The following is a 27,718-nucleotide window of genomic DNA, read 5'->3' on the forward strand; positions in this document are numbered from 1 at the left end:
TGTCAATAGTTTAAGTCTCATCATGCCTGACCAAGAGCTCAGAGCTGTTCTGTAACACGCAACATCTCAGGCCGATTTACTGTCAAAAAGGGAGCAATAATCGCTCCACTCGTTTACATTTTTCCAAGGATCATTTATTGCGTATTTTGAACGATTAATGATATAGCTTTGATCTTGCTCTAATGTTGATACACACGCTTAAAGAAAACAGTGATAAACACTCGGGGCAAAATAAGCACTAAATAGTGATCCAAAAATGTTCAAACATAAGGCGGCTGTCCGTCCGACATTGTGCTAATTGACATCATCTACACTTATAAACTTGTTTTTTTCTGTTGTGCGAGCATTTCTGTGAGTAACCGCTAGAGGCCTCTATTGATCAACAAAATGCTCCTTCCTAAAAAAAGATATCGAAGTGCGGTTCTCGTTGAGACAATACGGTTATTTTTTTTTCCGGTTTCGGTGCGCCATCCCCTGTCAGCTGATTAGTACTGGCTGCCGGGCAGAGGGGGAAAAAAAAACAGAAAAAAATAAAAACAGAAATATGGCGGCTGAGATTCATTCCAGGCCCCAGAGCTCAAGACCTGTCCTTTTAAACAAGATTGAAGGCCACCAGGACGCGGTCAATGTGGCCGTCCTGATCCCGAAGGAAGATGGGGTGATCACGGTTAGCGAGGACAGGTAAGCGCATCTTGAACTGGGGGGACCCGCCTGTGGAGATGGAGGGGGCTCTGCGGATGAGCCCTGTCGCTAAATAATACACCGGGGGAGTTTGGGGAGGCGTTTTTTTATTTATTTTTTTAAATAACTGCGAGCCCCGTTGTTAATGTATGTGCGACAGCGTCTTTCACGTTTTGTTTAGTGCAGTTTGAAAGGCAGGGTGGAGACTGCGAGTCAGGCGAGGAGCCGTGTAAAGTGTTTGCATACTTCTGAATTTCCCAAACTGGGATTTTCTCCTTCTCGCCGCCCCGGATTATACTGAGCTGTATGAACTCGGTCCGGTTTCTCCCGACACAATACGGACAAGAACAATTCATTTCGCCCATACGTGCTGTTTTCTTTGTTGTGTAGTTGCAGGGTTAGAAGTGGAAGACGAAGTACGTGAATCTGACTATCCAAGTGTAAATACTTGTTTGGGCGCCGCTTATTACCTGTTAAAAAAGGAAATAAAAGTAGCCAGCTGTCCTGAAGTGTGTCTGTCACGCTAAAATTGACGGGAAAGTATTAAATTAGAAACAGTAGAAAAGAATCTATAAACCACAAATTACCGCTGTTTAATGGGCGGAAACCAATGTTCTTATTGTAATTATTTTAAAAAACTTATTACAAGCATTTATGTATTTAAAAGAAACCAGCATCATAATTTCCATAATGATTTATTTTATAACAACAGAAATATGTAAGAAGACGCTTAGGGTAATGTTATTCTTTAGATCTACTTGGACGCTTAAACCCCTCACGTTTTCTCCGTATGTCTAAAACACTGTATTCAGCTTTCATTTTCTTTAGCATATTTTTCTCCCAAAACTTGATTTGATTACATGTATTTATTTTGATTTCTTCCTCATTTCACAATTATCTAGCAGACATAAAATGGGGGTAAAATAGTTGTTGCGTCTCTACCCCAGCAGTGCCTTTTTTAGTTGTCCAGTGAATGCATTTAATAAAGCTATGGTGTAGTTTTTTGCGTGGCTAATAACAACATGTATGGTTAGGAAATGGACATTTTTTGTGTCGCACTGTCTTGACTGCTCAGCCTGTCCTCCCTCAGAACAATACGAGTGTGGCTGAAGAGAGACAGTGGACAGTACTGGCCAAGCATCTACCATACGGTCTCATGTAAGTCTTAAATCATTCTGTGTTCTTGTGTACTGTGTGATGAAAAATGACGTGGCTGAGAAAAGTTCTGTTTTGTTTTTAAATTTTAGCACCATGTTCATCAATGTCATATCACCACGAAAGCAAACGCATATTTGTAGGACAGGATAATGGAGCAATAGTGGTGAGTAATAGCTTTCAAGTTTTTGGCTTTTCTTAAAAAAAACACAGAGTCTCTTTGAGATGATGTGCTTCTGCATGTTTTCTGTGGTTGGGGGGCAGGGCACAAGGTCAGATGACTTTGTTCAAGGGAGCCTCCTAATGCTTCAGCTTACACATTCTGGAACTCTGACCCCTTCAGCTGATGTAAAAACTCCAAAACCAAATCAGTTTCCTCACAGATCCTCTGTGTTTATCAACTTTTCCCCAGTTCATGTCAGGAGAGCTGTAAAGATCTGAGAAGAAGCTGGTAATTGAATCCACTGGTGACTCTCTAGCAATCTTGTTTCGTTTTGATGACTTCAGAATGTGTACCGCGTCATTTATTTGCTTTACACTTTTATTTACTTCTCACTTCATCTGAATTGATCATTGGTTAATCCAGGTAATCGATCTTTTGGTCATAAAGTGCCATGCCAAATGTGTCACCTGGGATTTGAACCCGTAGCCTCCAGGTTACGAGTCCAGACCCCTAACCACTGCTCCACAGTGTAGGGCCCCTTCATATACTGTAGTTTTATATTGCTGTCGCCCCTTCACCTCAGGGGTTTGCTGTTTGCAGCCAGCTTTGATGACTTATCCTGCAAATAACCCCCCAACCCCACCTCCCCTTCCATTTTTGTGTCCCTTGTGGGCTCAGATTTCTGCACACATGTATTTCCTTTCTTCTTTTTTCCTTTCCATTTCTCTGTCACTCAGCGGTGTTGGGACCTTGGATCATTTTACTTGCTGAGAGCTCACTTAGGTGTGGCTCTGTTTTGCCTGCCTGCTCGGTTACCGAGTCTCTCAGGGAAGCCAGCAGACTGTGAGATCACTGATCCCATTACAGGCAAATCTGCTAGGGGCACAAACCAGTAGACTCCCAATACCTGTTTTTGGCTCAGTTTAAGATGAGGAACACGTCTTTCTCTTATTAATAAACATATATGTACATACAGTTATTAAGAGAATGTAAAAACTTAACTTTAGTGAAAGTATACACAGGAGTAAGTTTGGTTTATATTGCTCTAACGTGGGAACTGATTATAAGGCTCTACTGGTTTACTCAGATTCTTACCTATGGAGCACATAATACTCTCCTGTATTAACAAGATGAATATGCTGTCTGAAAATCTCCAGAGTCACTTTTAACATTGTATTTCATTGCATTTCATTTTAGGAATTTGTTATTGCTGAAGACTTTAACAAGATGACTTTTGTCAAAACTTACCCAGGTAAAGTGTGAGTGTTCTTTCTCTTGGGAACAAAAATAGCTGTTGTGTTTTGGTTCATTGCATAACACCTTTGAGTCGTGGATGAAAACATTGGCCTCCTAGTGTCATACCTGTCTTTCAGAGGGCTATAGAACATTTGTGGTTTATCAGAAATGTTTTACAAGAATGACATTCAGGCTTGCTTAAAAGAATGTCGAGTCTCTGAAAGATACAAAGGCGTGACAGTTGCAGAGTTGATTCTGGCTGTATATTTGCCTTTTCAAGATTTTTCTTCAAAGCAGTCACAAGATGATCATCCCCTTTTTTGCTGTATTTACAAAACAAGTAGGCTCATGTGCCAGTTGAGAAACGAATAGATTCAGGAAGATGGTGAGCAAGTGTCACAGCTTGTGAACTCTGTGTTGTCAGAGAGAATGCTCAAAAATATTAACTAATACCTCTGTTAAGATCCGCAACCAGTAGCTCTCAATCATAAAGCTACTGGGTAGCAAGAAGAATCCAGTTGGCAGGAAACACTATATGATTAAAACAAAAAAAATACAAATGTCTCAGATTAACTACCAGCTCTTATATATCATACTCTGATGTACCATACAACAGACACAGTGGTATTCTCCCGTTGCTTTCCCCTTTGTGCCTGTGTTTGTGCCTGCTCTCTTTTGTGCACAGTGTTGTGCTGCATGCAGTACTAAGGGAATAAGTAAAGGTTTATTCCATGCTGAAAAGAGAAGCTGTGGAGCCTTCTTTGGCTGTGAGAAAGACAGGGAAGTCAGCAGAGATGCTATAGCATAGGAGAACAAAAACCAGGAGTGTGGAGGAGGCGGGAGCAGGGGGCAGGCAGAGTGGGCACTCGGGTGGTGCGAAGCCGAGAGAGGTGTGAAGTCGAAACCTGCAAATGAGAAGAGAGGATTAGAAGGAAACGAGTCTGTCGTTGAGAGAAGGGGGAAGGTGTGAACCCAGCTATCTACTTGAAGTACTAAGGGAATACCAGAGTTGCTTGGTTGAATATGGCAGATGTGTATGTGTGTGTCTTTGAAACCTTCGGCTGGTGCAAGCTTTAACTGTGGGTGCTACTTTTGCAGCTCATCAGAACCGGGTTTCTGGGATCATGTTTTCTCCAGAGAGCGAGTGGGTGATCAGCTCTGGTCACGACAAGTGTGTGAGCTGGATGTGCACAAGAAGTGGCAGCATGCTGGGTCGACACTACTTCAGCTCCTGGGCCTCCTGCCTGCAGTATCCTTTACCTTCTTACAGGGCGTGTCTGTGCCAGATTCTACAAAAAGCCCTCAAGAAGATAGTTAAGTCCTGAGAAACAGGCGTTGTGAGCATCTATAAATGCTGGCAATAGTCATAATTCTTTATGCTTATATAGTGCCTTTCTAGGCTCTCCACTGAAAGTGCTTTTCAGGTAGTGGGGACTCCCCAACACCACCAGTGTGCAGCCCCACCTGGATGGTTGCCGGTCCAGTTCCCACACACCAGCTATCAGTGGGCAGGAGAACAGAGTGATGAAGCCTGTTCGAAGATGGGGATTATTAGGAGGCCATGATTGGTAAAGACCTGGGAGAAATTTGGCCAGGACATCAAGGTAACATCCCAACTCTTTTCAAGAAACACCCTGGGATTTTTAATGATCACAGAGAGTCAGGAACTTGGTTTTATGTCTCATCTGATGGACAGTGCATTTTTTACTGTATAGTGTCCCCGACACTATACTGGGGCATTACCACCCACACAGACCACAGGGTGAGCGCCCCCTGCTGGTCTCACTAACACCACTTCCAGCAGCAACCTTGGCTTTCCCAGATCTCCCATCCAGATACTCACCAGGCTCACACCTGCTGGTATCACCTACAGTATGTCCATAATAACACAGGACAAACAATGGGGGGAGACTCTCAAAATGCAAAAGAGCTTTACTTTTTACTAAAAGTCCTAAAAATATTTATTTACACTCTTATTTTAAGCCTGTATAGAATTGCATTTGTGTGGCTTATGGAGTAGGAATTTTTAAAAAAATGGATGAGAATCCTGAATATATGACAGAAAATATAATTCCAGTGGCCCTTATATTTTGTGAATCGGCTTTATCTTTCCACTTCAGGATTAGTCGTATCTCAGGGGTCCTGTTCTAAATTGAGTTCTGTTTTGATCCATCCAGCATCAGAACTATAATTAAAAAATAGGCTTAGAAGATTGTAACAGCATTGCTCAACATCACTATCATTGTTGTTAAATGTTTTTGACAAGGTCAGCGATATCTTATGCTTGAAATGTTCCTTCTTGTCTCTGTCAGAATATCTAACCTTGCCCTACCTGAGCAATAAGCTCCTGATCTGTAGTTTAAAGGTTTAAATATCTCATATGGTGTTTGAACTATCTTTGTATGGAATGTAAGCAAGTTATTGCAAGCTTCCTGGTTAACTTAATTTTTTTAATGTTAGGATTTTAACGCATTTTTGCTTGACTTTGTAATTCTAGACGTTGATGACATGCACTCACAAGTGGGACTATAATTTTTAACCACTGCTGAGTGATGGGAACTAAGGCTTTGAGTGTCAGGACACCAAACTGGAATTGCAAATCTGGTTAAATTGCTGTAGATTATAATGTAAACCAAGATCAGGCCTAACAGCCCTCATTTCTAAAGGTAATCTCTAAACCTAAGCACAGTGAAGCTTTATAGTGTTAGAGAAATGTCTGATCTTGCAGTGATGTATGTAGTTGTTACCAGTGTAAATGATGAGGTTCAGAGCTTTTCATTCTTTATCACCATTTTATTATCTATTGTTGAGATTTCTGATACTGCTCAAGGTAAAAGTAATGGAATCTAAAAAATCCTGTGGAAAAGTTAAAAGTTTACACTAAAAAAATACACAAAGAGAAGTAACTAAGAATACAGAACCGTCATATTGTACTGTAGAAATGAAACCTGAAATTTTTATTAATACACATTTATAGCCTTTTGATTTCTATGCCTTTTGTAATGGGTAACATTTTTTAGTTAAGATGATGATGGAAATTAAAATACTATTTGTTATAGTGTTCTGCATACAACACGGTATTTCCCATTAACAAGGTAGGGAAATTGGATTTCCTAATGTACTAATGGTGTTGAAAACCATCATTTGTACTTAATGCCTTTTCCACTCCAAAGAAAAAAAAAAAAGGGCTTGTCATGTGCAGTTCAGTCTGAAGAATTTCTACTTCATAAACACCACGTTTTTATTTTGATGTGGGAGGATCACACAACACTGAGAACATCACAAAAAATCTTTTGAAAAGAAGCCCTGAGTCTAGAGTATTTTTTATCTCTCCCAGTCACGGGAAAAAGTGAACTTAATACCAGTCATGCTGACGGATGTATATTAAACGGTGGCCTTTGCTGCACTATTTGATATTTTAAAATATTTCCACATGCATCATTTGAAGCTTATGTTAAAACCTGTCCACTTGTAAACAAGTGTTTGAAGATAATTTCACTATGTGATTTGAAACTCCTCAAGAGCAGAAGTGTTATTTCTCTTTTAAGTGTTGCTCCCCCTGTGTGATGCAGACCCCCACCTAGCATTGAAAGTTTGAGGCTGCACTTTTTTTTAAAGCAGTTTCTTAAATCAATAGTTATGAATCAGTTAGCTAGAGCTACCTGAAATCAGGAATAGAAAACCCTAGCTGTGACCCTTATTTTTTTCCTGTGTTGGCTAAATGTGTCGGTCTGGATGGTGTGTGTGCCTTAACTGTTGACTTTGTTCAGATACGACAATGAAACACAACATGCCTTCGTAGGAGACTACTCTGGGCAGATCACACTACTGAAGCTGGCACAGAACACCTACTCTGTCATTACTACACTGAAGGGACATGAAGGTAAGACTGCTGGAAGCACAAGGAAACACAACACAAAGTAAATATCCAAACCTAACACATGTGCAAGAGGCCATGACTTATAAATGATACAAACTGCTTTACAGTGGCAGTTTTATTTATTTTTTTACTTTTGGATTTAAAGAAAAAAATGGTGTTGTTGTGTAAGGTTCCAAAAACATGCAGTTAAAGACTAGAGTTTTTTGTCAATATTAGTGTTCCGTACTGAGCCTGTGTGCAGACTCTGCTGGGAGTGTTGACTCAGACTGAGTATTTCCGCCACAGACAAACGGAGGTTCTCAATTATATGACATTACAGCTCAGCTTCTTTTCCATTACGTTAATAATTGTTCCACATACAGCAGCAACAAGGTGGGTGTCTTCTCTCACGGAGGTGAAATGCCAGATAGTATTATCAGCTCAACGTAATAAAGATTTTTAGTTTTTTTTTACATTTAAATACAGATTCTTTCATAGGAATAAAACAATGTAATAGTATACTGCTGTACATGTTTTTGTAGTGTTTGTCTGATTTGAGGAAATGCTACAAGTTGTAGCACTCTATAATTCCAGGAAAGAGACGGTTTGTACAGCGAGGCCCAATCCTGGAATATTTTAGGTTGCATAATCGTGTACACATAAGTACTGTCGAGTGTCATGTGCCTCTCAGATCCTGAGCTTTGACTTTCTCCGGGAGAGTAGTGTTTCGTTAAGGTGTGCCTTGATAAGAATGTCTTGAAGACAAATCGTAAATGGGAAGAACTAGTCGTGTTTCTCTGCAGCTGTTTCCTCTCTGTAAAAATAAGGAACATTAAAGCTAAAACCTCTTGAGGCATAAGACCTGGTCTTTGCTTAATTTTTTTTATCTGATTAAATTTGTTACAGAAAACTTTCAGAATTACAACATATCCCAATCTTTTTTTTTTAAATGAATTTTATTCGCCTCATTAGACCTTGACTAAACTCTGAACAAAACTTCCCGAAACCTGACAGCAAAGATTTCTCCAGCTCGGTTCTCAGTTAAACAGGCTGATGGAAGTGCTTGTCTGCTTTACACTGTGGAGAGCCTTCATTTCTTTTCTTTTTTTTTTGCGGTTCTCCTCAACAAGCCAGGTGTCTGCCATGACGTCTGGTGCTGATTGCAGGAGCAGTCTTTCTGTCTCTGGAAGACAAGGTTAAGTGTGATGAGTAACAGGATGACTTGCAGTGGGAGAGAGACCACTGTGCTGAACTCTCTGCTTTAATTGCCTCATTAACAATCTCTGCTTGTCAGATTTTGGATACCAAAGACAGTGCACTAACCTCACACTTTAGATAATATACTGTATATACAGTATCTGCAGTCTTCCTGCTGTTCATTTCTTAATTGCTGCCAGCAGCCTCTTAGTATCTGAAGAAAATATTTCATTTCATTGTCTCCAGATGGATTTCTTTCAGCGTGTATACATTTATGTACAAAGTTGTGTATAAATGTGTGTACCAATCAATCCTAGGGTGCAGAAGAAAATCTGCAATTGTCATAACACTTTCTTTTCTGCAACACAAAATACTAACTTCCTCTTTCTCACTCTGAACTGTGTGACCGTGATGGTTTTAGTTGTAGAAACTCAAGTTGTTAAACATGTATTTGAGTAGACTTTGAATTTCAAAAAGCAAACGCCCTAATCCATAAGCAATACCTTAAACAACAAATTAGGTAAGACTGTAGAGGCGGGTTTAGATAAAATGTTGTAGGATGATTGTAGCATGATTCACTGAATTCTGATTTTTGGTCACAAGATAACCACAAGCAGTCACATGTGATACTGACACTTAGTATACTTACTGATCTTTTTTAACACATCTCAAGCTGTGGTCATTTTTTATTTATTTTTTTTACTTTCCCTGCAGCAGTTTGGCGTAAACATTTCTACGTACAGAAACTGCGGGTATAATCTTAATGTTTTTATTTTGTCTTAAATGAAAGTGTGCACTATACAGGTTCAGCAAAAGGTTCAAAAAATGAATTTGGCTTTCCAAATAAGAAGAGAGAAATGCAGAGAAGAGTTTTGACTGAACAATCAAAAGATAACAGTTTGGTGTAAAGGGTCAATATTTTATTTTTATTTAAGACATTATGTACCTTCTTCCCTTTAAAGAGAACCTGCAATCAAAATGAATCTAAAGAATAGCCCTTGGTACATTGTACGTGTAAAGTCCTGTTTCACATGGCCTGATCGTGTTCTCTGGTATTAATGTAACCAGTGTGTTTGTTAATTTATTGTGTCTACGTTCATTTATCAGTTCATTTAAACAAAAGCAGCTCTGGCCTTCTGCATTTTGACGCTTTTTCATGTCTTTTGGTATAGAATCATCCCCGTCGTCATTTTGTGTTCAAGCTTTTTTTCCCCCTTTAGCCCTTGCAAAAGCACAGACATGAGAGGGTTTCAGTTTAACGCTGGAGCTCTTGAGCAATATTGCCCAGGGTTTCCTGAGCCTGCCTGTTGCGGGAGAGCTGTGCTTCTCGAGTCGGGGTAGGGGGGTGGATCTGACCTCGCTCTGTGTGTCTGTCAGGCAGTGTCGGGGCTCTGTGGTGGGACCCCACCCAGCGGTTACTCTTCTCTGGGGCCAGTGACCACAGCATTATCATGTGGGACATCGGCGGAAGGAAAGGAAGATCCCTGCTGCTCCAGGGTCATCAGTAAGTGCACAGGCCTGGCCACTTTTACGGGCTGTGTTTTCACGTGCATTCCAAATAATCTGACCGCGCATCTTGTCCGAGACAGACTGGCTCAGAAGCCTGTGTGCCATCATCCTTTAATTATGCTAAGCTGTTCATGCAAGTGCTGCCTAATGACTTTTGCCAGCACAGTTGATTTATATTTTCTTCGCGGCTTCTTGCACGTCGGTGTTTTTATAGTCCAATTGTGTTAAAGCCCCATTCCTCAATTTGAGATTTTTCAGGTTTTTATTTCATTTTCAACCACTTGATGCTTATTTTTTAAGCAAAATGCTTCTTGCTATTTTGCATGTCATGGTGCTTCTGTTAGTGTGTCCAGAAATCATCATAATGACGGCAACGTCTCGGGCTCCCCCCTTGACACTTTTCAAGATACTCCTGAATTAATCTTCCATTTCTCATACTTGAATTAAGATAGAACCATCCATGTCTAAATGCTTCTGCTGGTCATCTTTCTCTCTTGTTTGAAATGTTTCGGTTTATTTTCTTGTCTCTGGATGCAAATCACTAGGATCTCCTGTATGGATAGATAAACGTTGCTCAATGTTTCTAATGCAAAATAGTAACAATAAGAAGCACATTATGAATTCCTTTAAAAAGTAAGCGTCAAATGGTTGAAAATTAAATAAACATCATTTTAACTCAGAATTCATCTCCAATCACTTCTTAGGTACACAGAGCCTTGCTGAACCTCTTACTTGCTTAGCATGTCTGGATGCTATGAATGTTTAAGCTTCAGTCATTTAATAGATTTTGTAGTCTTGTATGTCAGAATATTCTAAGATAATGGAAAGTGCCCCTCAGTTCAGCCCAAATGTGCAGCAGTTTCACTTACAGCCTTACAGAAGGAACAGAAAATAATTTAGTTAAATGTGCAGGAAAGATGCAGGAATATGTTTCATGGACTCGCATGTTGGTCTTTTATGAAATCCTCCCAGCCAGCTCCAAGAGATAATTATGTACATGAGGCGTTATGGAGGCGAGCTCCTGAAGCTCCTTTTCTTTCCCTTCTGTCTGTGCTGCGCCTGCTGTTTGGCAGTGACCGCGTGCAGGCGCTGTGTTATCTGCAGCTGGCCAGGCAGCTGCTGTCCTGTGCTGCTGACGGAGGCATCACCGTGTGGAACATGGACACCAGCAGAGAGGAGGTACAGGCCTGGATCGCTGTTCCTGCATGTTACTGTTTTCTCCACAGACAGATGCGGCAGTTTGTGAGAAGCTACTGATCTTATGCAGGAGCTGAGCTGTTTTACCTGATGTATAGGTTTTTGTTGAGTCTTTGAGTGCTGCTTGATGCAGTTCTTTTTTTTTTTCCTTATTTTTGACCTCAGACCTGTGTAAGGTCAAGCTCCATCTGGTGTTCAAAGTGAACAACTGCACCATTTCTAGGTCAGTGGTTCTCAGTCCTGGCCCTGTGTTTTCTGGGTTTGTTCCACCTAAGATCTTATTCATTGACTCTTTTTTTTCAATTTTCTATTTGAGGCCCTTTTTAAATTTAATTTCAGTTCTGGAAAAGCTGAATGAGATTTGTAATTGGTATGATCCCTGCGCTCGTTGGTCGATTTTTAGGACGGTCCTCATTTACAGGTGTTCTAGCTGAAATATAACCTGTGGGACGTAAGCAGAAGGAAGGACACTAGCACAGCATCATTCAATTAATTAAATAAAATTGAGATTTCAGATACACTGCAGTTTTGCACTCCAGTAGTGAACTGAAAGCTCAAAGAAATGATCCAGGGCATTGTGGAAGAAAGCTCAGTTGTTTTGAGTTTGGCAGAGTATGTTAGAAATGGTCGTACTTCAGATTTGTTGACAAATATGAATTAAAGTGACAGATGTTTTGCATTTGTTAATTGAGCACTGTGAAAGTAATCAATATGTAATATTGGGTTTTGTCTCGTAATGTACAGTAAAAATGCAGTTGTCAGTATAAAGGACTTTCTGTAAAGAACTTGGCAGGGCAGCCCATGTGTTGGCTTGTTTCTTCCAGTGCCGCAGTCTGTAGGCCTGCATGGTGCTGTTACTGGGGGGGGGTTTCGTGGTTCCCTCACCAGAGCTTGTCTCTGCAGGCTCCGCAGTGGCAGGAGAGCGATTCCTGTCAGAAGTGTGAGCAGCCCTTCTTCTGGAACCTCAAACAGATGTGGGACACAAAGACCTTAGGGCTCCGGCAGGTGAGGGGACGTGACGAGCGCATTCCTCATGCTGGCGGTTCTTGGGCTGCGTGGACTGGGGTGGTACAGTATGTGGCGAGACCCCGAGAGACTGTGGAGAGCAGTCCTGAGTCCGACACCCCACGGAGTTGTTGAGATCCAAGATTTAGGTCTTGTCAGCCTGAGGAAACTGCATCCTTCTAAACTGGGGCATCCTATGAAGTTTCTGCTCTACTGGGTAGGTTGTGCAGGGTTGCACGGTATCGTGGCTTGAAAAGGAAGGGGGAAAGAGGGGAGGCGACGTCCAGCGGTTATGTCGGGACAGGAGGTCATGATGAAGGCATGGAAGAGGAAGAAACCGAGAGGGTGGTGAGGGGAGGAGTAAGGTGGGGAGGCAAGGATGGCGTGCTTTTGGATGCCAAACATGGATGCCCTAGAGAAAACCTGCTGTCTTCAGCCTTTGTAATTCCAAAACAATGTAAGAGAATCCGGCCGTGCCGGCTTTACCTGCCAGCACAGCGAGTGTGTCTGCTCCGCCGTGGATTGGTTCGGCTGTCGTGCCGTGCCCCTGACGGGGGTGTTTTCTGTTCTTCAGCACCACTGCAGGAAGTGTGGGAAAGCGATATGTGGGAAATGCAGCTCTAAGCGTTCCACCTACCCCGTCATGGGCTTCGAGTTCCAGGTGCGCGTCTGTGACGACTGCTACGAGAGCATCAAAGACGAGGAGTGAGTAAGCCTTTGGGTTTTGATTTCTGGACCTCGACGTGCCAGATTCCTCACATGTTGTGCTGCATGAGAGCAGGCTGACGTCTGACGATGACCGTTCTCTTGCAGCCGTTGTAAGGCACTCGGGTGTTAGAAACCTGCCTGCCGTTAACCTGGCTCTTGTCCCTAAGGGACGGTCCACATCATTAGCTAGTATGGGCCCTCCCCACAGTAAGTAACAATGAAACCAGCCCTCTGAATTCTAGAGTATTTCAAGGAAAGAAATCACATTTTGAAGACCTCAAAAATAAGACGCTTGGAAGCAATTGTCGTGAATAAATGGAAGACAAATAGTTGAAAACTAAAATGGTAATTTCTTTACTTTGAAGTTAAATGAGGCCTCTGAGGTGGGACTGATATGATGGTCTGATTCTGTCTTTTCTTTTTGTTTAGTCGAACGTCTTTGGCAACTTTCCACGAGGGCAAGCACAACATCAGCTGCATGAACATGGATATCTCCAGGGGCCTGATGGTGACCTGTGGCAGCGACAGAGTTGTGAAGGTAGGGAGCTCTCACCATGGCAGAGCAGGGAGAAATCTCACACTTTGACCTTGGAAAAGCATTTTTGCCCTGGTTTTAAATTTTGCCGTGGCACAGTTTTCAAAACCTGTGTTCAAGGCATGAGTAACCTACCCACTTTCTCACCTCCAGCAAAAAGAATATCAGGTCTTTCTGCGACGCCTGTTCCTTGAGAATCTTTTGCTAGCGGTCTCATCATTTGAACACTGGTTTTGTGTTTCTTGTGATAATCCCTTAAAATGGCTCAGTCTTCATTACCCCGAGAAATAAATCATGGGCAGGCATGCCTTTTACGTCTAAGATTTGCCTCATGTGCTTCTCCACAGCTTGTCCTCTGCTGTGTTTGTGGTATTATGAACCGCATTGAGGTGGAGAATCCCTTTTTCATCAGACACATGGCTCGTTCAAAATTTCCCACTCTGTGCCTCAGCCCTGCACTGCATCTCATGACCAAGGACAATTAACTGGTGAAGATCCGTGGAGGCAGTCATGTGCCCAAGGCTGTCTCACCCTGTAATAAACTCTCTCATGGATGTACTGTAGCTGTTCTCAGCTGACCCCTCCAACATCTTTTACACAGCACCAGGCTCTGTAGCACTAAGGCTTAAATCGGTGATCGTATGCCCTTCCTGGAGTTAATTTACAGGTACACTCATTAAGTCTGAAGCAGTTAAACTGGGTTTCGTGTATGGGGTAAGAAACAACTAAAGGGATATCGGAAAAGCTGACCCCAGCAAGGAGAAAACAGGCGCATCACAGACACGATTTCAAGTTATCCATGTTAAATCTCAGGCCGTGTGAAGGCAAATCTTGTCTATTAAAACATTCAGATATCAAGCCAGTGAACTTCGGAGCACCAGTCACAGCAGCCTGCATGCCCCTGAATCCCGAGTTCCGTTATTGTTGACTCCCTTTTTGTTTCAGATCTGGGACATGACGCAAGTCGTCGGCTGCAGCATAGCAACAGGTTTCTCTCCGCGCTGAGAGCCGTCTCCCGCTGTCGCACCTCGGACCGCCGGCACTGCCGTACTGCTGCATCCCTTGCTCCTTCTTTTCTTTTTCCGGATCGCTCCGACATTTCCCCAGGATCCTGCACAGAGTGACGCACACACACACAAATAAACTGTCCGGGGGGGGTGTTGAAACATTCATAGCAAAACGTGATCGAGACCTGCTGTACCTGTCTGTATACCTCACTTTAATGTCCGAGGTGCGGAAAGAAATGTACTCTATTTCATTCGTAAGCCAATCCAAGATGCCGTCAGTGTCGTTAGAATGAAGTTGCCTTGGCATGCATTGATTCTACCAAATAATTCCGAAGCAGATTGTTAATGAAATGCCCGTGTTTCATTTTGGTTAAGGAGGGAGTCTCTTGTGGTACAATACTTGGAGTTATCAATGATTGCCAAGGTATTTTTTTAAACCAGATTGGTCTAAGAATAATGTGATTTTGCACTAACAGACTTTCTCAATGCAGCTGGAACTCGGCAGCTTATTAAAATTGGAGTCGTCGAAGGGCTTGAAGGTGTTCGTTTCCTACGTTGGGTCCTAGAAGAAACGCTGATGTTGAATAACTCAGTGCCAGCATCTCGCGATGTCATCTGCTCTCAATGCTCAACTGTTCAGTTTCCCTCTGTGTGCTTTTTGTGTAGAAATGTACTAGTACTGCCTCTTTTTCTTCACTAGCTGGCCTTACAGTTAACTAAGTCATGAACTTTTGCCTCAGTTGAAGCAGATGTCCTACGAGTGTTTATTTGTGTAGAAGATTATACTGTATGCTCACATACTGCAGTTGTCGGAATTTAGGAACAGTACTGATATAAATTGTGCCATGGGAATTTTCTTGAACACTCAAGGTTTCATTTTCTCTTTAGGAAACGGTTCAAAAGTTTAAAAGCTTCTTTGTAAATGTAAGGTGGATTTTTCCCAGGCAATTGTTGGATTTGAAGGAGAAGAATTATCTGACATTTCATGTGCCTAAATGTGTGACTTCATTTTGGTACACTACAGTACCATACAGAGTTCAGCAAGAGAACGTCATAGTGTATGCAAATACGAAAGATTAAAGGTTACTGGCTGAAGATTTAGCACTTTTTCCTAGGTTCCTTAGGTACAATGTGAAGTTTAAGAAATCTAAGAATAAAATGAAGCATTTCTGGCTGTACATGTACACCAAGTTGTTTACTCATTATGACTCATTCTAGTTTTAAGAACATGTAAATTCATCCTGCTTGACCCAGCTTGACGGTTTCATAAGGAAGCAGTGACCTTTTCACTGGCCATGAGTTAAAGCCCGTCTAAATAAACGATAGACTGTTTGGGTGGAAATCAAAAGAACCACTGCTTCCTCGCACTGAATTGCACATTTTTGAGAGTTAAATCTTAACAAAACCACTTTTGGAATTGTTTCATTTTAGGTGAAGACTTGGGGCTTTTCTGGGTGCTGTATATTTCCTTTCAGTAGGTTCAGCATAAAGATTTATGTCATTCTGAGGTCATTATATTTGTATTCAAGACTGCATCCATCCTGTGGTATTGCTGAATAGAACTTCCACATTTGAATATACTCTCTTAAATATAATCAGAATAGTTATAGACTGGATTTTACATTTAATATTTAGGTGGAAGTTTTATGTTCACTTAACTTGGATAGATAGTATTACAAGTTGTGCTTAATAGGTTTGCAGCAGTGCAGGAGCTAAAGGTAAGTTGGGAAGGAATAGTCAAAATACCAAATTTCTGCAGTCCATTCAGATCACCAGGAACACCCCCTCTTATTCTATAAACTACAGAGGGAATATCACAACCGCTGTGTTTTCTGGTCATGACACAACTTCTTCATGTTTGTAGATCCTAAGTGATTTATCTGTGAAAGACACTTAATAAATGTATTTTTCTAATATTTCACAATTTGTTAACCATTAACCCCAGCACTAGCAAGATTTGGTCTCAATAGTTTGAGAAGACGTTTACATGACAGTATTAGGTTGTTATACATGTTTGTGAATACTTTCGTATTTGTCTTGTCCTTTCCTTCTGAGCCTTGCTATAGTGACCTGTAAAATCAAGTTACCTTTTTTGAAGCCTGCACTATAATGTAAACTGAACTGCTCCCTGTAATATTAGCTTTGGGAATCTGCCATTATGCTTTAGGACTGCTCTTAAGGTTATCTTTCTAAAATAGTTTTCATACTAACATTATTTACCATGCTGGAAAGAGATGTCTTCACATACAAGGTGGAAGAGTAAAAGAGGTCTGGATTGAGAAACAGAGATATTTATTATTGTGAGATTGTATTTTATAGAAAACCAATGGGGAGATAATGATCCATGGCTGGGGACATTAACGTGTTTTATTCCAATCTAGTGTCAAACAACTAGTAACTCTGGCTAGAAAAGGTATGACTGAGTCAAATCCAAGTAGTGCCCACCTTTTAAATAAGAGGCATCTTAAGCTTGATTCTTTTACTTTAAGGTGCTTCAAGCAGGATGCTAACTCATGAAGGTTTAACAATTTGATGTTTGCCTGAACTGCAAAAACAGACTTCTTTCTGTCACCTTGTAGATCCCGGTTGTAAGAATCAATTTTCTCATTTTTAAGGTTTCATTTTTATGTATTCCATGTAATTTGTAATGAAATTTGCAGTCACACTTGAACTGTATCTATTGTATTTTTAAAGAGCACTTGACAATGTTGTTAAATCCTGATAGTTCTCACCTGACATAATGTCAGAGTGAAAGCATACCTAATAAACTTACATAACACTCTTGAATTTGCATGTCTGTATTTAAAAGAAATATTACTCTTATGAGGTGTACATTACTGTTTTATTCGTATTGAGGAAAAGTTTGTAAAAACCCTAGGTTGACCTGTAAGACCTAAAATGTAATTAGTTCTTCATTAAAGTCTTGCAAAAAAAAAACGTCCAACAGCATATATCTTTATGTAAATAAGTTAACTTATTTTCAGTACCTAGTGGCACCTCCTTTAGCAGTAATGACTTCAACTAGAGATTTCCTGTTACTGTTTATCAGATTTAAATCGGCATTTAGGAATTTCTGTGGTGGGTAGCTGCATCAGCATGCGTAGGCTGCAAAGGAACAAGTAATAGGTTTATTCCATGCTGAAAAAAAGAAGAAAGAACACGTTTCGAGCCACACCTGAAGAAGGCTCCACGGCCGAAACGTGTTCTTTCTTCTTTTCAGCATGGAATAAACCTATTACTTGTGGAATAAACTACACACAAAAAAAGCTGAGAAACGCAGAATAAATGTGGAGAGTAAGTCTGGGTTCATAACTGCCAAATACATTTTTTAGTCACAGCAAGCAAATAGCTGACAGCTTGATGCTAGTGATGGAACCTCATGTGAAGCAACTTATTGCACAGGATTGCTTATGGATTACTGTATAAAGAACCAAAGACATCATACATTTTTAAATCAGTTTATTTGAATACTTTAATACAATTTTTGTTTGCGTGTTAAATGAGAACTCTCAGTAAGGCATTTTACAGATTATTTACCTTTATAACATTAAGCAACTTAAAGCTTTAAGTTTCAAACGTTACCACTTTTAAAGCGCACAGTGTTACCTTATTTATATCAATACACGCAAATAACACATAAGCATAATACTGTTGGTAACCCAGGGACCCACAAACTGAAAAGCAGGACCATTGGTAATATTTTATTACAGGCTGTAAGTGAAGGTTAAGTTCTTGATATCAGATTTAGTTAAATCACTGTATTCCTTAGTAAATCATATTATCACGGGAAATCAACTAAATTCGAAAACAGCAGGAATTAGACTGACAGTGGGTTTGAATCAATTTTGTCTTCAGCAGTAAAACTTATTACGTAGGGGAACAAGAGTGTCTTTTAAAGGCACTAAAAAACACACACCCCCTCCTCGAGCTTTTCAAAGCCTCTGGATCACTAAGATCCCTGCTCTGAAACTCTAGTCGTCAGGCGAGTGTCATCTAGTATCTTTATAAGATCTGCACCTGCAGCAGAGCAGCATGGGCAAAGCCAACTAATAGTCACACCGAAGGTACATCATTTTAATGCACAGGTCACATGTTAATACTTTTCATCCAATGTCAGGCACAGCTGGACTTTTAGTGAGGCTGAAAGGTCTTTGCCAAGTCATCCAGTATATTAATGAATTTCTGTTTGTCTTCTGGAGATGTCTTCGTCCAGGCCAAAGGCAGGTGAGTGGGCACAGGGCTCCGATCTAGAAAATAAACACATCAGACTAACTGCTCAGTAGAGAATACAGAGCTTACATGATGGGGAAGAGATCAGCAAGGTAACAGTCCAAATCAGAGATTAATACGGTTGTTTTAAACAAACAGGCCAGTCTTCCAGTCCTTGTATTTATATTTTTCATTGTACTTTAGTACTTAAACACCTACACGACAGCTACATTCTTCTGTATTTGGAGATGAGTCCATTAATAAATGTTTTATAGCTCTACAGAGAAATGTGTGGAGCACAGATGAGAGGCCTTCCCATAATCCAGCAGTCCTCCTCATGGAGTGCTTTCAGGAAACCCAAGAAGACATCATATACAGTACAGTAGCAGCTGCAGTGGAATCTTGCCAGCGTGTCTTTTTGTCTGTGAGCATCAATGACCGCATTCAAAGCAATGCTTGGAACCAACAGGACAATGTACTTACAGTTATCACATAGTGATTTTCTTTGTTCTAAAATCTAATACAATGCTAAAGAGCCACCCAAAAGTGAGCTTAGGTTTGTTTTCTTGGCGGAATTTGTAAGGTTATATCAAGGGAAGTGGTCCTTTTCACTCTTTTTCACTACAGGCTCTGGCCTCATGTTAAGTGGTCGGTAATGCTCTAAGTTGCCGAGGCGCAGCACCTTGAAAAAACAGGCCGCTGGGGTGAGCCAGGGCGGCCTCAGACACGGCCAGCCACACCACGGTGTCGGCTCCCTGGTCTGCAGTGCGGAGCTTGTCCTTCATGGAGCGGTAGAAGTCGGGCATTGCTGATTGGACGGCTGCACAAGAGTAAGAAATCCTGCTTTATTTCACAATGGCTACAGGTCCAGAAGCTATAAAACTCTTCATCACCCTGATCATTGCACTCAACAAGGGACTTAACATGAAGAGTAGATACAGGCTGTGAATTTATCATACAAGGGACTGTGATAATCATACAGATGTCTGGGTTAGTAAAATTCATAAGACTGCGACAGTACATCACACACACAACATTCCCGATTCACCATGTGGAGATCAATATTCGGATTTTTGAGCTTCCACTTTAGTATTTTCATTCTGAAGTTAGACCAGACTGTCCTCTACAGCAAAGCACCTACAGTACGTTGGTCTGATAATTGTGAAAATTACCTGGGGTGTCTGCCCATCCAGGATGCATTACAGAGAAATGAATATTGCTGTGCACTTTCGCCCACTCTTCAGTCATCACTACTTGTTGCCTCTACACACAGGTAAGAAGAAAGTTTACTTCTTCGATATTTGATACCGGTCCCGTTTTAAATTAAAAGAGCAAAAAACAAGCACTTCAACAGTAGAGTGCGGATCCAAGAAGATGTAATGGGGCCTTCTTAAACTAAACTAATATAGGAACTCCACATCCAAAACAAATCTTGTAATCTTTTAACCACTACCCTCCAATTCCTGTCACATGGAAATCCAGTGGACTGCCTGGCCTGTGTCCCATACCTTGTTCTGTGCGTAGACCATGGTGCCGTTGAATCGGCCTTGTTCAGACTGCAGGTCATCCAAGTGCAGCTTCTGAACAAGCATCCCTCCTGAGGAGACCGTAATCTGGGGAAAGCAAGAGAAGACACACTAGCAGGATATAATCACACTAAAGAGCTGCATTTCATGTGCTAGAGAAAGGTCAGTCACTGTAAGGGTTTGAGGTGCTCTTGTCAGAGCCCAGTAATAATTCTGACCTGAACACGTTTATTATTCTGTATTCACTGTCACACAAAGCACAAAGATTTTCTTTTAAAAATTTTTTTGTTACTTGTTAATTAAAAAAAAACTGGAGAGCAAATAACAGTGGGATGTCATAAGTAACAACAAAAAAGGCTAATTAAAAATGGCAGTTAACTGCCGTTTTTAGAATAACAAGGCAGGACTTTATGTACTGTACAGACACTTACCACTCTAGGATTACTGCTTTTTTCCAGTAAAGGGATCAGGCTTTTGGTGAGAATGAAGGTACCTGGAGATTAGAAAAAAAAATCTATTAAAACTTTAAGTTATTACTAATTTAGTTGACCAACGCTTTTATCCACTTACACTATTGAGCCACTTTCAGTACAGTACATCTGCATCCTGGGTATTTTACTGGAGCGATTCAGGTGAAGGATTTGAACCCATGACCTGTCAGTTACAAGTCCAGAACCCTCGACACTGCTGCCCAAGAACAGTATTAAGCGACGCTGAAGGTGGGAAAAAAACCACTACAGATCTCAAAATATGGTGAAAATTAATTATAAGAGGTTTATTGAACAGTAGCATCCACTGTCCACTCCACCTGTTCACCCAGCCCTTCAGTCACCAAACACCCCCCAACAACTGTCAAAGGGCAGCAGCGCACATTGAAACACAAAGATCCAGTCACTTCTTCAGCAATAGCCAATCGCAGGTTCACATCTGACTATTTCAGTGTGATGCAGCAGCAGGTCTATAATGCCCAAAACACAAAAGAGTCATACACACACTATCACAGGTAAGACAAAACGTGGTTACAGTAATTCTACTGGATGGAGATCTGTGTTTGTGTACAGTGTGTGTGTCAGTTCTAATCGTATCCTTTCTCCTTTATCCACAGGCTTTCGTCAGCCTGCAGTGAATCATGTGACGATGATGTGGGATTTGGGATTCAGGTATGCACAGCTTTCTGTGTGTCTGTCTTGTTTCTAAGGTCTCTACCTCCCCAGTATATTTTAGCACTACAGATTTTCCCCTCTGCACCAGTTACAAACGACATGAGGCCATATCGCCCAGCCAGCCCATTTGGTAGTTAGAAGCTAATCGATCCAGGGATCTCATCCAGCCATTTCTCAAAAGAAAGCAGGGTATTGGCTTCATAACATGGCGGGGTAGATTGTTCCAAACACCCACAACCTTTGGATAAAGAACTGCCTCTTGTTCTCTGTTTGAAATGCACTTCTGGTTGGAATATTTTCACCTCTAGGGACTGAGCAATGTTACCTTTTCAATTCCTTTGGGCACAAAACAAGATTTAACCTGAATAATAAACAACCCATGAATTACATCATGTAGTTTGTTTCTTTGGCACTTTCAATGTTTTTATTTTCCCTTAAATAATTATTAGGATTACTATTAGGATCTTATGTGTTTTTTCTCTTCTCCAACACCAAAAGCAATAGTACAATATAAGACACTTCTCTGTGTGCTTCTCAGAAGACATGGTTAAATCCTCAGTGTTTTCTGTAGTTTAATTTAGTGCTGATCCAAGGTTTGCACACCTACCCAGAGTGTTGCATGCAAAGTTCATTTCAAGCCCCTCTGCATTAACTTCATGTTGATTTACCATACATCCTGCATTGTTGATCTGAAACACAAGCGTGTAGAAACAGAGAAATCAGACTGGGTTGGTTTCCCAGACCCCCACAGTAATAACGTTGAACTAACGTCCTTAATATGAAATCAGTATGGTGTATAGAAGCATCTACTGCTGTCAAGGAAAAAAAGCAGAACATATTTGTAGTTGTTGGGACAGATATAAAAAAATAGTTTAAAAAAAGGATTGCATATAATAATAATAATAATAATAAACTTTATTTTATATAGCCCCTTTAAAGGTGGCTTCTCAAAGCGCTTTACAGGATGACAATAACAATAAATAAGAAGACTACAACAATAAATAAGAAAATTTCACAAGACAGGACATAATTATAATTACAACAATACAACAATAACAATAGAGGAGACCGTGGAAGATGGTATTAAGAAGAGCAGAGGGGTGAAGAATGGAACCAGTTAAGTAAAGGCTTTACTGAAGAAGAAAGTTTTGAGTCTGGATTTGAAGGAGTTTAGAGAAGGTGACTCTCTAATATCCTTGGGTAAAGAGTTCCAGAGCTTGGGGGCATAGCAGGAGAAGGCCCTGTCGCCCATACAATGTAGACGGGCTTGGGGGACAGTAAGGAGGGCAGAATTTGAAGAGCGGAGGTTGCGAGGTGGGGAGTAGGGCGATAAAAGTTCAGACAGGTATTGAGGTGCCAAGCCATGTAAAGCCTTGTAGGTGAGCATGAGGATTTTAAAGTCTACGCGGAATTTGACCGGAAGCCAGTGCAAGGACTCCAGGATAGGAGTAATGTGAACACTTGTACTAGACCTGGTCAGAATTCTGGCTGCTGAATTTTGGACATACTGCAGCTTGTTCAGAGTAGATTTAGATACACCAGGGAGCAGAGCATTGCAGTAGTCAATTCGAGAGAATACAAATATGTTGATCAGCTTTTCAGCCACAGTTAATGATAGCATAGGGCGTAGTCTTGCGATATTTCTAAGGTGAAAAAAAGATGTTTTGACAGTATGCTGTACATGTGGGTCGAATGTTAAGCCAGAATCGAATATAACCCCAAGGTTTTTCAATTTTGATTGAAGCTCAAGTACAGAGCCATCTACAGACAGGGTTACAGGACTGGCTTTACGAAGTTGATGGGGGGTACCAATAAGCATGACTTCAGTCTTGTCACAGTTAAGATGAAGGAAGTTTTGAGTCATCCAAATTTTTGTCAGAGATGCAATTAGATAGGATAGAGACAGCCACGTCAGTGTCGGGTTTGGTATGGATGTATATTTGAGTATCGTCAGCGTAAAAATGAAAGCTGAGGCCATGTGATCTTAAAAGCTGACCAAGTGGGAACATGTAAATGCTGAAGAGCAAGGGGCCCAGTATTGAGCCCTGGGGGACACCAGACTTGACAAGACCGATTTCAGACCTGTACCCATTGAGAGAGACAAAGTGACAGCGATCAGTGAGGTAAGACTTAAACCATTTGAGGGCAGTGTCAGAGACTCCAAACACAGTCTCGAGACGGGAAAGCAAGATGTTATGGTCAACAGTGTCAAAGGCAGCACTGAGATCAAGAAGGATGAGTATGGAAAGAGAACCAGAATCAGAAGCTATTAGGAGATCGTTGGTGACTTTGACTAGGGCGGTTTCTGTGCTGTGAAGTCGACTCCTTTAAATAATTATAATAATGTTTACTGGCAAAAATATATAACCAGAAATCAAGTATGAGTGACCATAAAGAAAAAGACAAAGTAAAGACTTATTTATGAAAATATTATTTTATGACAAAGGTATTTTCAACACAGCTTTGTGTTTCTAATGTTTAAAGTTTAAGTCTATCTAATAAATCAATTGACAATAAAGGTATATCAACTTTTTTGACAGTCACAACAGAATTACAGAATGGTATTTTAAGGAGTTCTTACCTCAATATTCTATACCTACTATAATACCTATAACTGGTATTAAGAATCACTTATACCAGATAACTGTTAATGAAGTATATGCTTTTAGTCATAGTTATATGCATTACAAACACCATACTTATCATTTTGTATGACAACACAGTTGTGGAAGCCTTATATCACGCTTGTCTCCGCTGGCGAGTGACTGAACGAGCTGGTATTCACATGGTAACTGGACACCTACAGTATCATCCAGCACTGGTTACCATGGTTACTAATGTGCCAGGAGTCTTGCACCACCTGCAGGCAGTTATCTACCAGGCCCAATTCAAGTGATTCAAGGTACTTAATCTGTCATTAAACTCTGTCATAGAGCTTGCTATATTTTGTGTTTTGTTTTGAGTACCCACTCTGCACCCTTGCTTCACCAGAATTCATTGTCTGGATCCTCCTCTGGCACTTTGTACGGTGTCTCTTAGTGTTGAACTTTGTTTCTCCCTGTTCACGGTTCTGGACTGTGGTAGCTCAGACCTCACTTGTCTGTCCTTGCCTGCGCTGCGCCAGCCTGGCTCCACTGTCTGCTCACACTGCTGCTCGCCGTTGTTTGTTCACCTGATTTTGAGTTTAGCTCACTAAAACGTGCCGCTGCTTATACTGCCTGCAGCAGCATAAAACACCTTAGTCATACAAAATCATTCACATTGTACCTACCAAGACATTCAGCGATTTGTGCTTTTTCTTGAAAGCTTCAGCAAACTCCCAGACTTTTCTTGGCTCTGACAAATCCAAAATGTGAACATGGATATCCTGAAAATAAATAATATTTTGCTTTCAATATTTTAGTCTTTTGTAGATGACAGACTATGGGTCATTTACATTGCCTTTCTAGAATGCCTCTCAAAACATGCCCATTAAATTAAAGCTGTTCTCAGCTGCAGCCTGTCTTCAATTTTAAAATAATGCTGTGAATAGTGTACTTTTACATTTTTTTCTAACGAACCATCACCATGTTTGTGCTTTGGTATTTCAAATTTCAGATATTGAGAATAAAGGCCATTGTAGTCTTAGCTGAAATTTGACAAATGTCAAATGCCAGTGGAGAAAATCTGAGAACATAGGCATCTATCTATCCACTGTTTCCTTCTTACCATAACATCTCTCAACGCCTTTCACTGGAAGACCAGTTTAATAATGAACGTCATGTGGAAGAATCTAAACTTACTTTATTTCCGCTTTCCTTGATAATGTCTGCTTTAGCGTCCTCTGCTCTTTCTTTGTTTCGGCACACCAGGTGTACAGTGCCGCCTAAATGATGTATGAGAAGGTAAGCATTCAGAATTGTTTAATCACCCCACCAGAGCCTGCCAATACCCTGTCCCTTTTTATTACACACTAAAAGACAGAAATATTAACAGTTAAGGCAATCAGTAAAACATTAGAACCAGAAGCAGGATTTGAGAAACAAAGGTACTATAGCCAGGCATTGCTGTTTGACCACTTATCTATACCTCTCTGGGGCGAGAAGACTTGCTGGCATTCAGTTTTCATACCAGACACACTTTTCTTTCAGCAGTTTAACAATATTAAAAGCATAATGATTAGTAAACCATACAAACAGTGGCCCTCGAGATACGGAAGGTAGGGACCACAGATTCCTTTTAATCCAAAACTTCGGGAGTACACGATTTCACTTCTGAACGCAAAATGGGAATCAAAGCAGCGTAGAGCAGGTCTTACATTCAACTTTCTGGGGTTTCTTCACAAGTTCCTCCCACCCTAGGGAGGATTATAACTGCACCCCTCTAACCTGAGATGTACAATCCCTCAAATCCCCTTCCTGCAGTACCTTTCTTCGCTATCATATAGGCAGCAGCTTTCCCAATGCCGCTGTTGGCTCCAGTGATCATGAAGGACTTTCCCGATACCGAAACATCCAAATCCTTCTCCACAAAGTGCTTGGAGGCAGCCTCATAGCCGCCCCTGAAATAAACATTCATTTGTTTAGCGGAACAACACGTCATTCGCAGATGTGTCTGACTTACATAACCCATATTTGCTCATCACCCACTCTTGTTTTTCCAACTCTAGTTATACCTCAGATAAAGACAGTCCTGTCTACACATGGTACAAAATTAGTTTTTTGTCTTTCAGCATCTTGAGTTACAAACTACTCAATACAAATACATGATACAAGTTTTGTTTCTTGGTCTTAGTATCACCAATCTCAACATGTTTGACATCCGTAAAGAACTACCCCTCCTTTGTTCAACAGCCCTGGTAGTTTTCAAGGAGAAGATTCACTATAGAAGCAGGACCCAATAGAGTGAGAGCAAGGGAGATTTTCTTTGGTCAACTCATTAATTGGCTGCATGTTAAATATGAAAGAGTTTAATATTGGGACACAAAAAGCAAAAGACAAACTGAATTACTGTATGTTCAAAAACGTTATTTATACACCAGTTATTAAATATGGAAAGAAAGAATAAGTCACATGCAACAAGAATCTGGCTGTCACTCAGCCCTGTAACTTTAAAAAGAGTCATTGTGTTCTACCAGGAGCTGGGAGAAAGGACTAGTGTGGGCCATGAACCACTATCGCTGATTATTCTCTGTCAAAAGACGCTGTTGTCAGGCTGTGATGGAGGGTGTGATTGTGCTGGCTGGTTATCGGACTAGACAACAGAAAATAAACTGTTTATACTGAAAAGCCTACGAATTTATCTTAAAAGCTGAAATTTAAACATCCTCTTCCTTTTAGTAACATTAATTATGTGCATATAGCATGACGATGATAAGCCAAGCCTTTCTAACGCCCAAAATGGAAAAACGTTTTACAATGCCATAACAGGATAGTAAAATTAAGGATCATCCTTGTGTATCAGTTTCTACTTTCCTTTATAGTAGTTTATTTAACTGTAACATGTTCCACTGCAAACAGGTCATTTCAGTATTTTCGGCACTTGAGTAATTTGAACAAAAAGCATGTATGTTTTATGAATCAGTAATATTCTAAGTCCATTCAACGACAATGTATTCTTTAGTGAAGATCTGAATCTCAATTTAACGAAAACTTTTCAAAACATTTAAAGGACTTAGAAAAATGACCCTTTACAAAAACGAGCAATAAATAACCCGTCTGTGACACACACATACACATAATGAAAAAGTAAACACCAAAATATGAGCTAGACTTAACGTTTAACTATGTGTGCAGGACAGAATTGAGATTCAGATTCTAGTCGAGACAAGTAACGAAACAACCAACATTCAAAATGAGCAATACAGGAAACTACCTTACGTCGACTGGTAAAATAGTGTACAGTTGACCTTACCTTGTATATTCATGAATTCCTTTTAAAAACCAGATAGTGTTCCGATACACAGACATTGCAACTCTCTCTACCCTGAACTTGCACTCACAGCCGCCTTCTGTAACTCAGTTTTATGTCACATGGTTTGACATGGGAACATTGTAGCGCCATCTAGCGCTGAATGTAGAAAGGACAGCCTCACAGCTGAAACAATAGATGCACTTTTGTAATATTGAATAATGCTGCTTTATAGTAGTATATTTCACTGTAAGATGTTATCATTTTTAAGTCATCCAGGGATGCGAGTCCTGTATATCATTATTCTATTAAAGATAATTCATCCTAAAATTGAAAAGTGTACATTGATATTAGAGCATGTTTTAACAATTGTATAAGTAATTTTAATTTTAAGTAACTTAGGTGCCAAGAAGCTACCAGACGTTCACGAGGCTACATTACTGAATTAAAATGTTGGTGTTTCATATGCTGACGTTGTTTTAAATATGTTTATATTTCGAAACAGCTAAATCGTTGTGTTAGTCATTCGCTAAATCCTTATTGTTTTCCTTTTAGGAGGTTGGATGTGCCACTCGAACAAATCATTTTCTATTTTTTAATAATTTTCAACAGCTAAACTTGAGGGAAGATGAAGAAAAATATCTACAATGGGCACTGTTCTAAAGGCGGTGTAAATGAA

The 27,718-nt window shown here is 40.5% G+C and overlaps 2 protein-coding genes across 2 annotated transcripts; one reads left to right on the forward strand and one right to left on the reverse strand.

Annotated features, from left to right (window-relative positions):
* Positions 1–487: 487 nt before the first annotated feature.
* Positions 488–17,034, forward strand: wdfy1 (WD repeat and FYVE domain containing 1). Its single transcript, XM_006637577.3, has 12 exons — positions 488–681; positions 1,772–1,839; positions 1,929–2,002; positions 3,197–3,251; positions 4,334–4,484; positions 7,006–7,118; positions 9,669–9,795; positions 10,874–10,979; positions 11,901–12,002; positions 12,577–12,707; positions 13,140–13,248; positions 14,191–17,034. Exons 1-12 carry the CDS (start codon positions 545–547, stop codon positions 14,248–14,250), a joined length of 1,233 nt encoding a protein of 410 aa, XP_006637640.1. The 5' UTR covers positions 488–544; the 3' UTR covers positions 14,251–17,034.
* A 662-nt stretch (positions 17,035–17,696) lies between these two features.
* dhrs12la (dehydrogenase/reductase 12-like a) lies at positions 17,697–27,153 on the reverse strand. Its single transcript, XM_006637579.3, has 10 exons — positions 27,043–27,153; positions 25,557–25,690; positions 24,933–25,015; positions 24,422–24,517; positions 21,758–21,839; positions 20,419–20,480; positions 19,970–20,074; positions 19,634–19,724; positions 19,144–19,281; positions 17,697–18,499 (listed from the first exon to the last, which is right to left on the reverse strand). The coding sequence occupies exons 1-10, from the start codon at positions 27,096–27,098 to the stop codon at positions 18,384–18,386; spliced, it is 963 nt and encodes a 320-aa protein (XP_006637642.2). The 5' UTR covers positions 27,099–27,153; the 3' UTR covers positions 17,697–18,383.
* Positions 27,154–27,718: the final 565 nt, after the last annotated feature.

This window comes from Lepisosteus oculatus, chromosome 13 (assembly GCF_040954835.1).
Source record: "Lepisosteus oculatus isolate fLepOcu1 chromosome 13, fLepOcu1.hap2, whole genome shotgun sequence".
In the NCBI taxonomy this organism is placed as follows: Eukaryota; Metazoa; Chordata; class Actinopteri; order Semionotiformes; family Lepisosteidae; genus Lepisosteus; species Lepisosteus oculatus.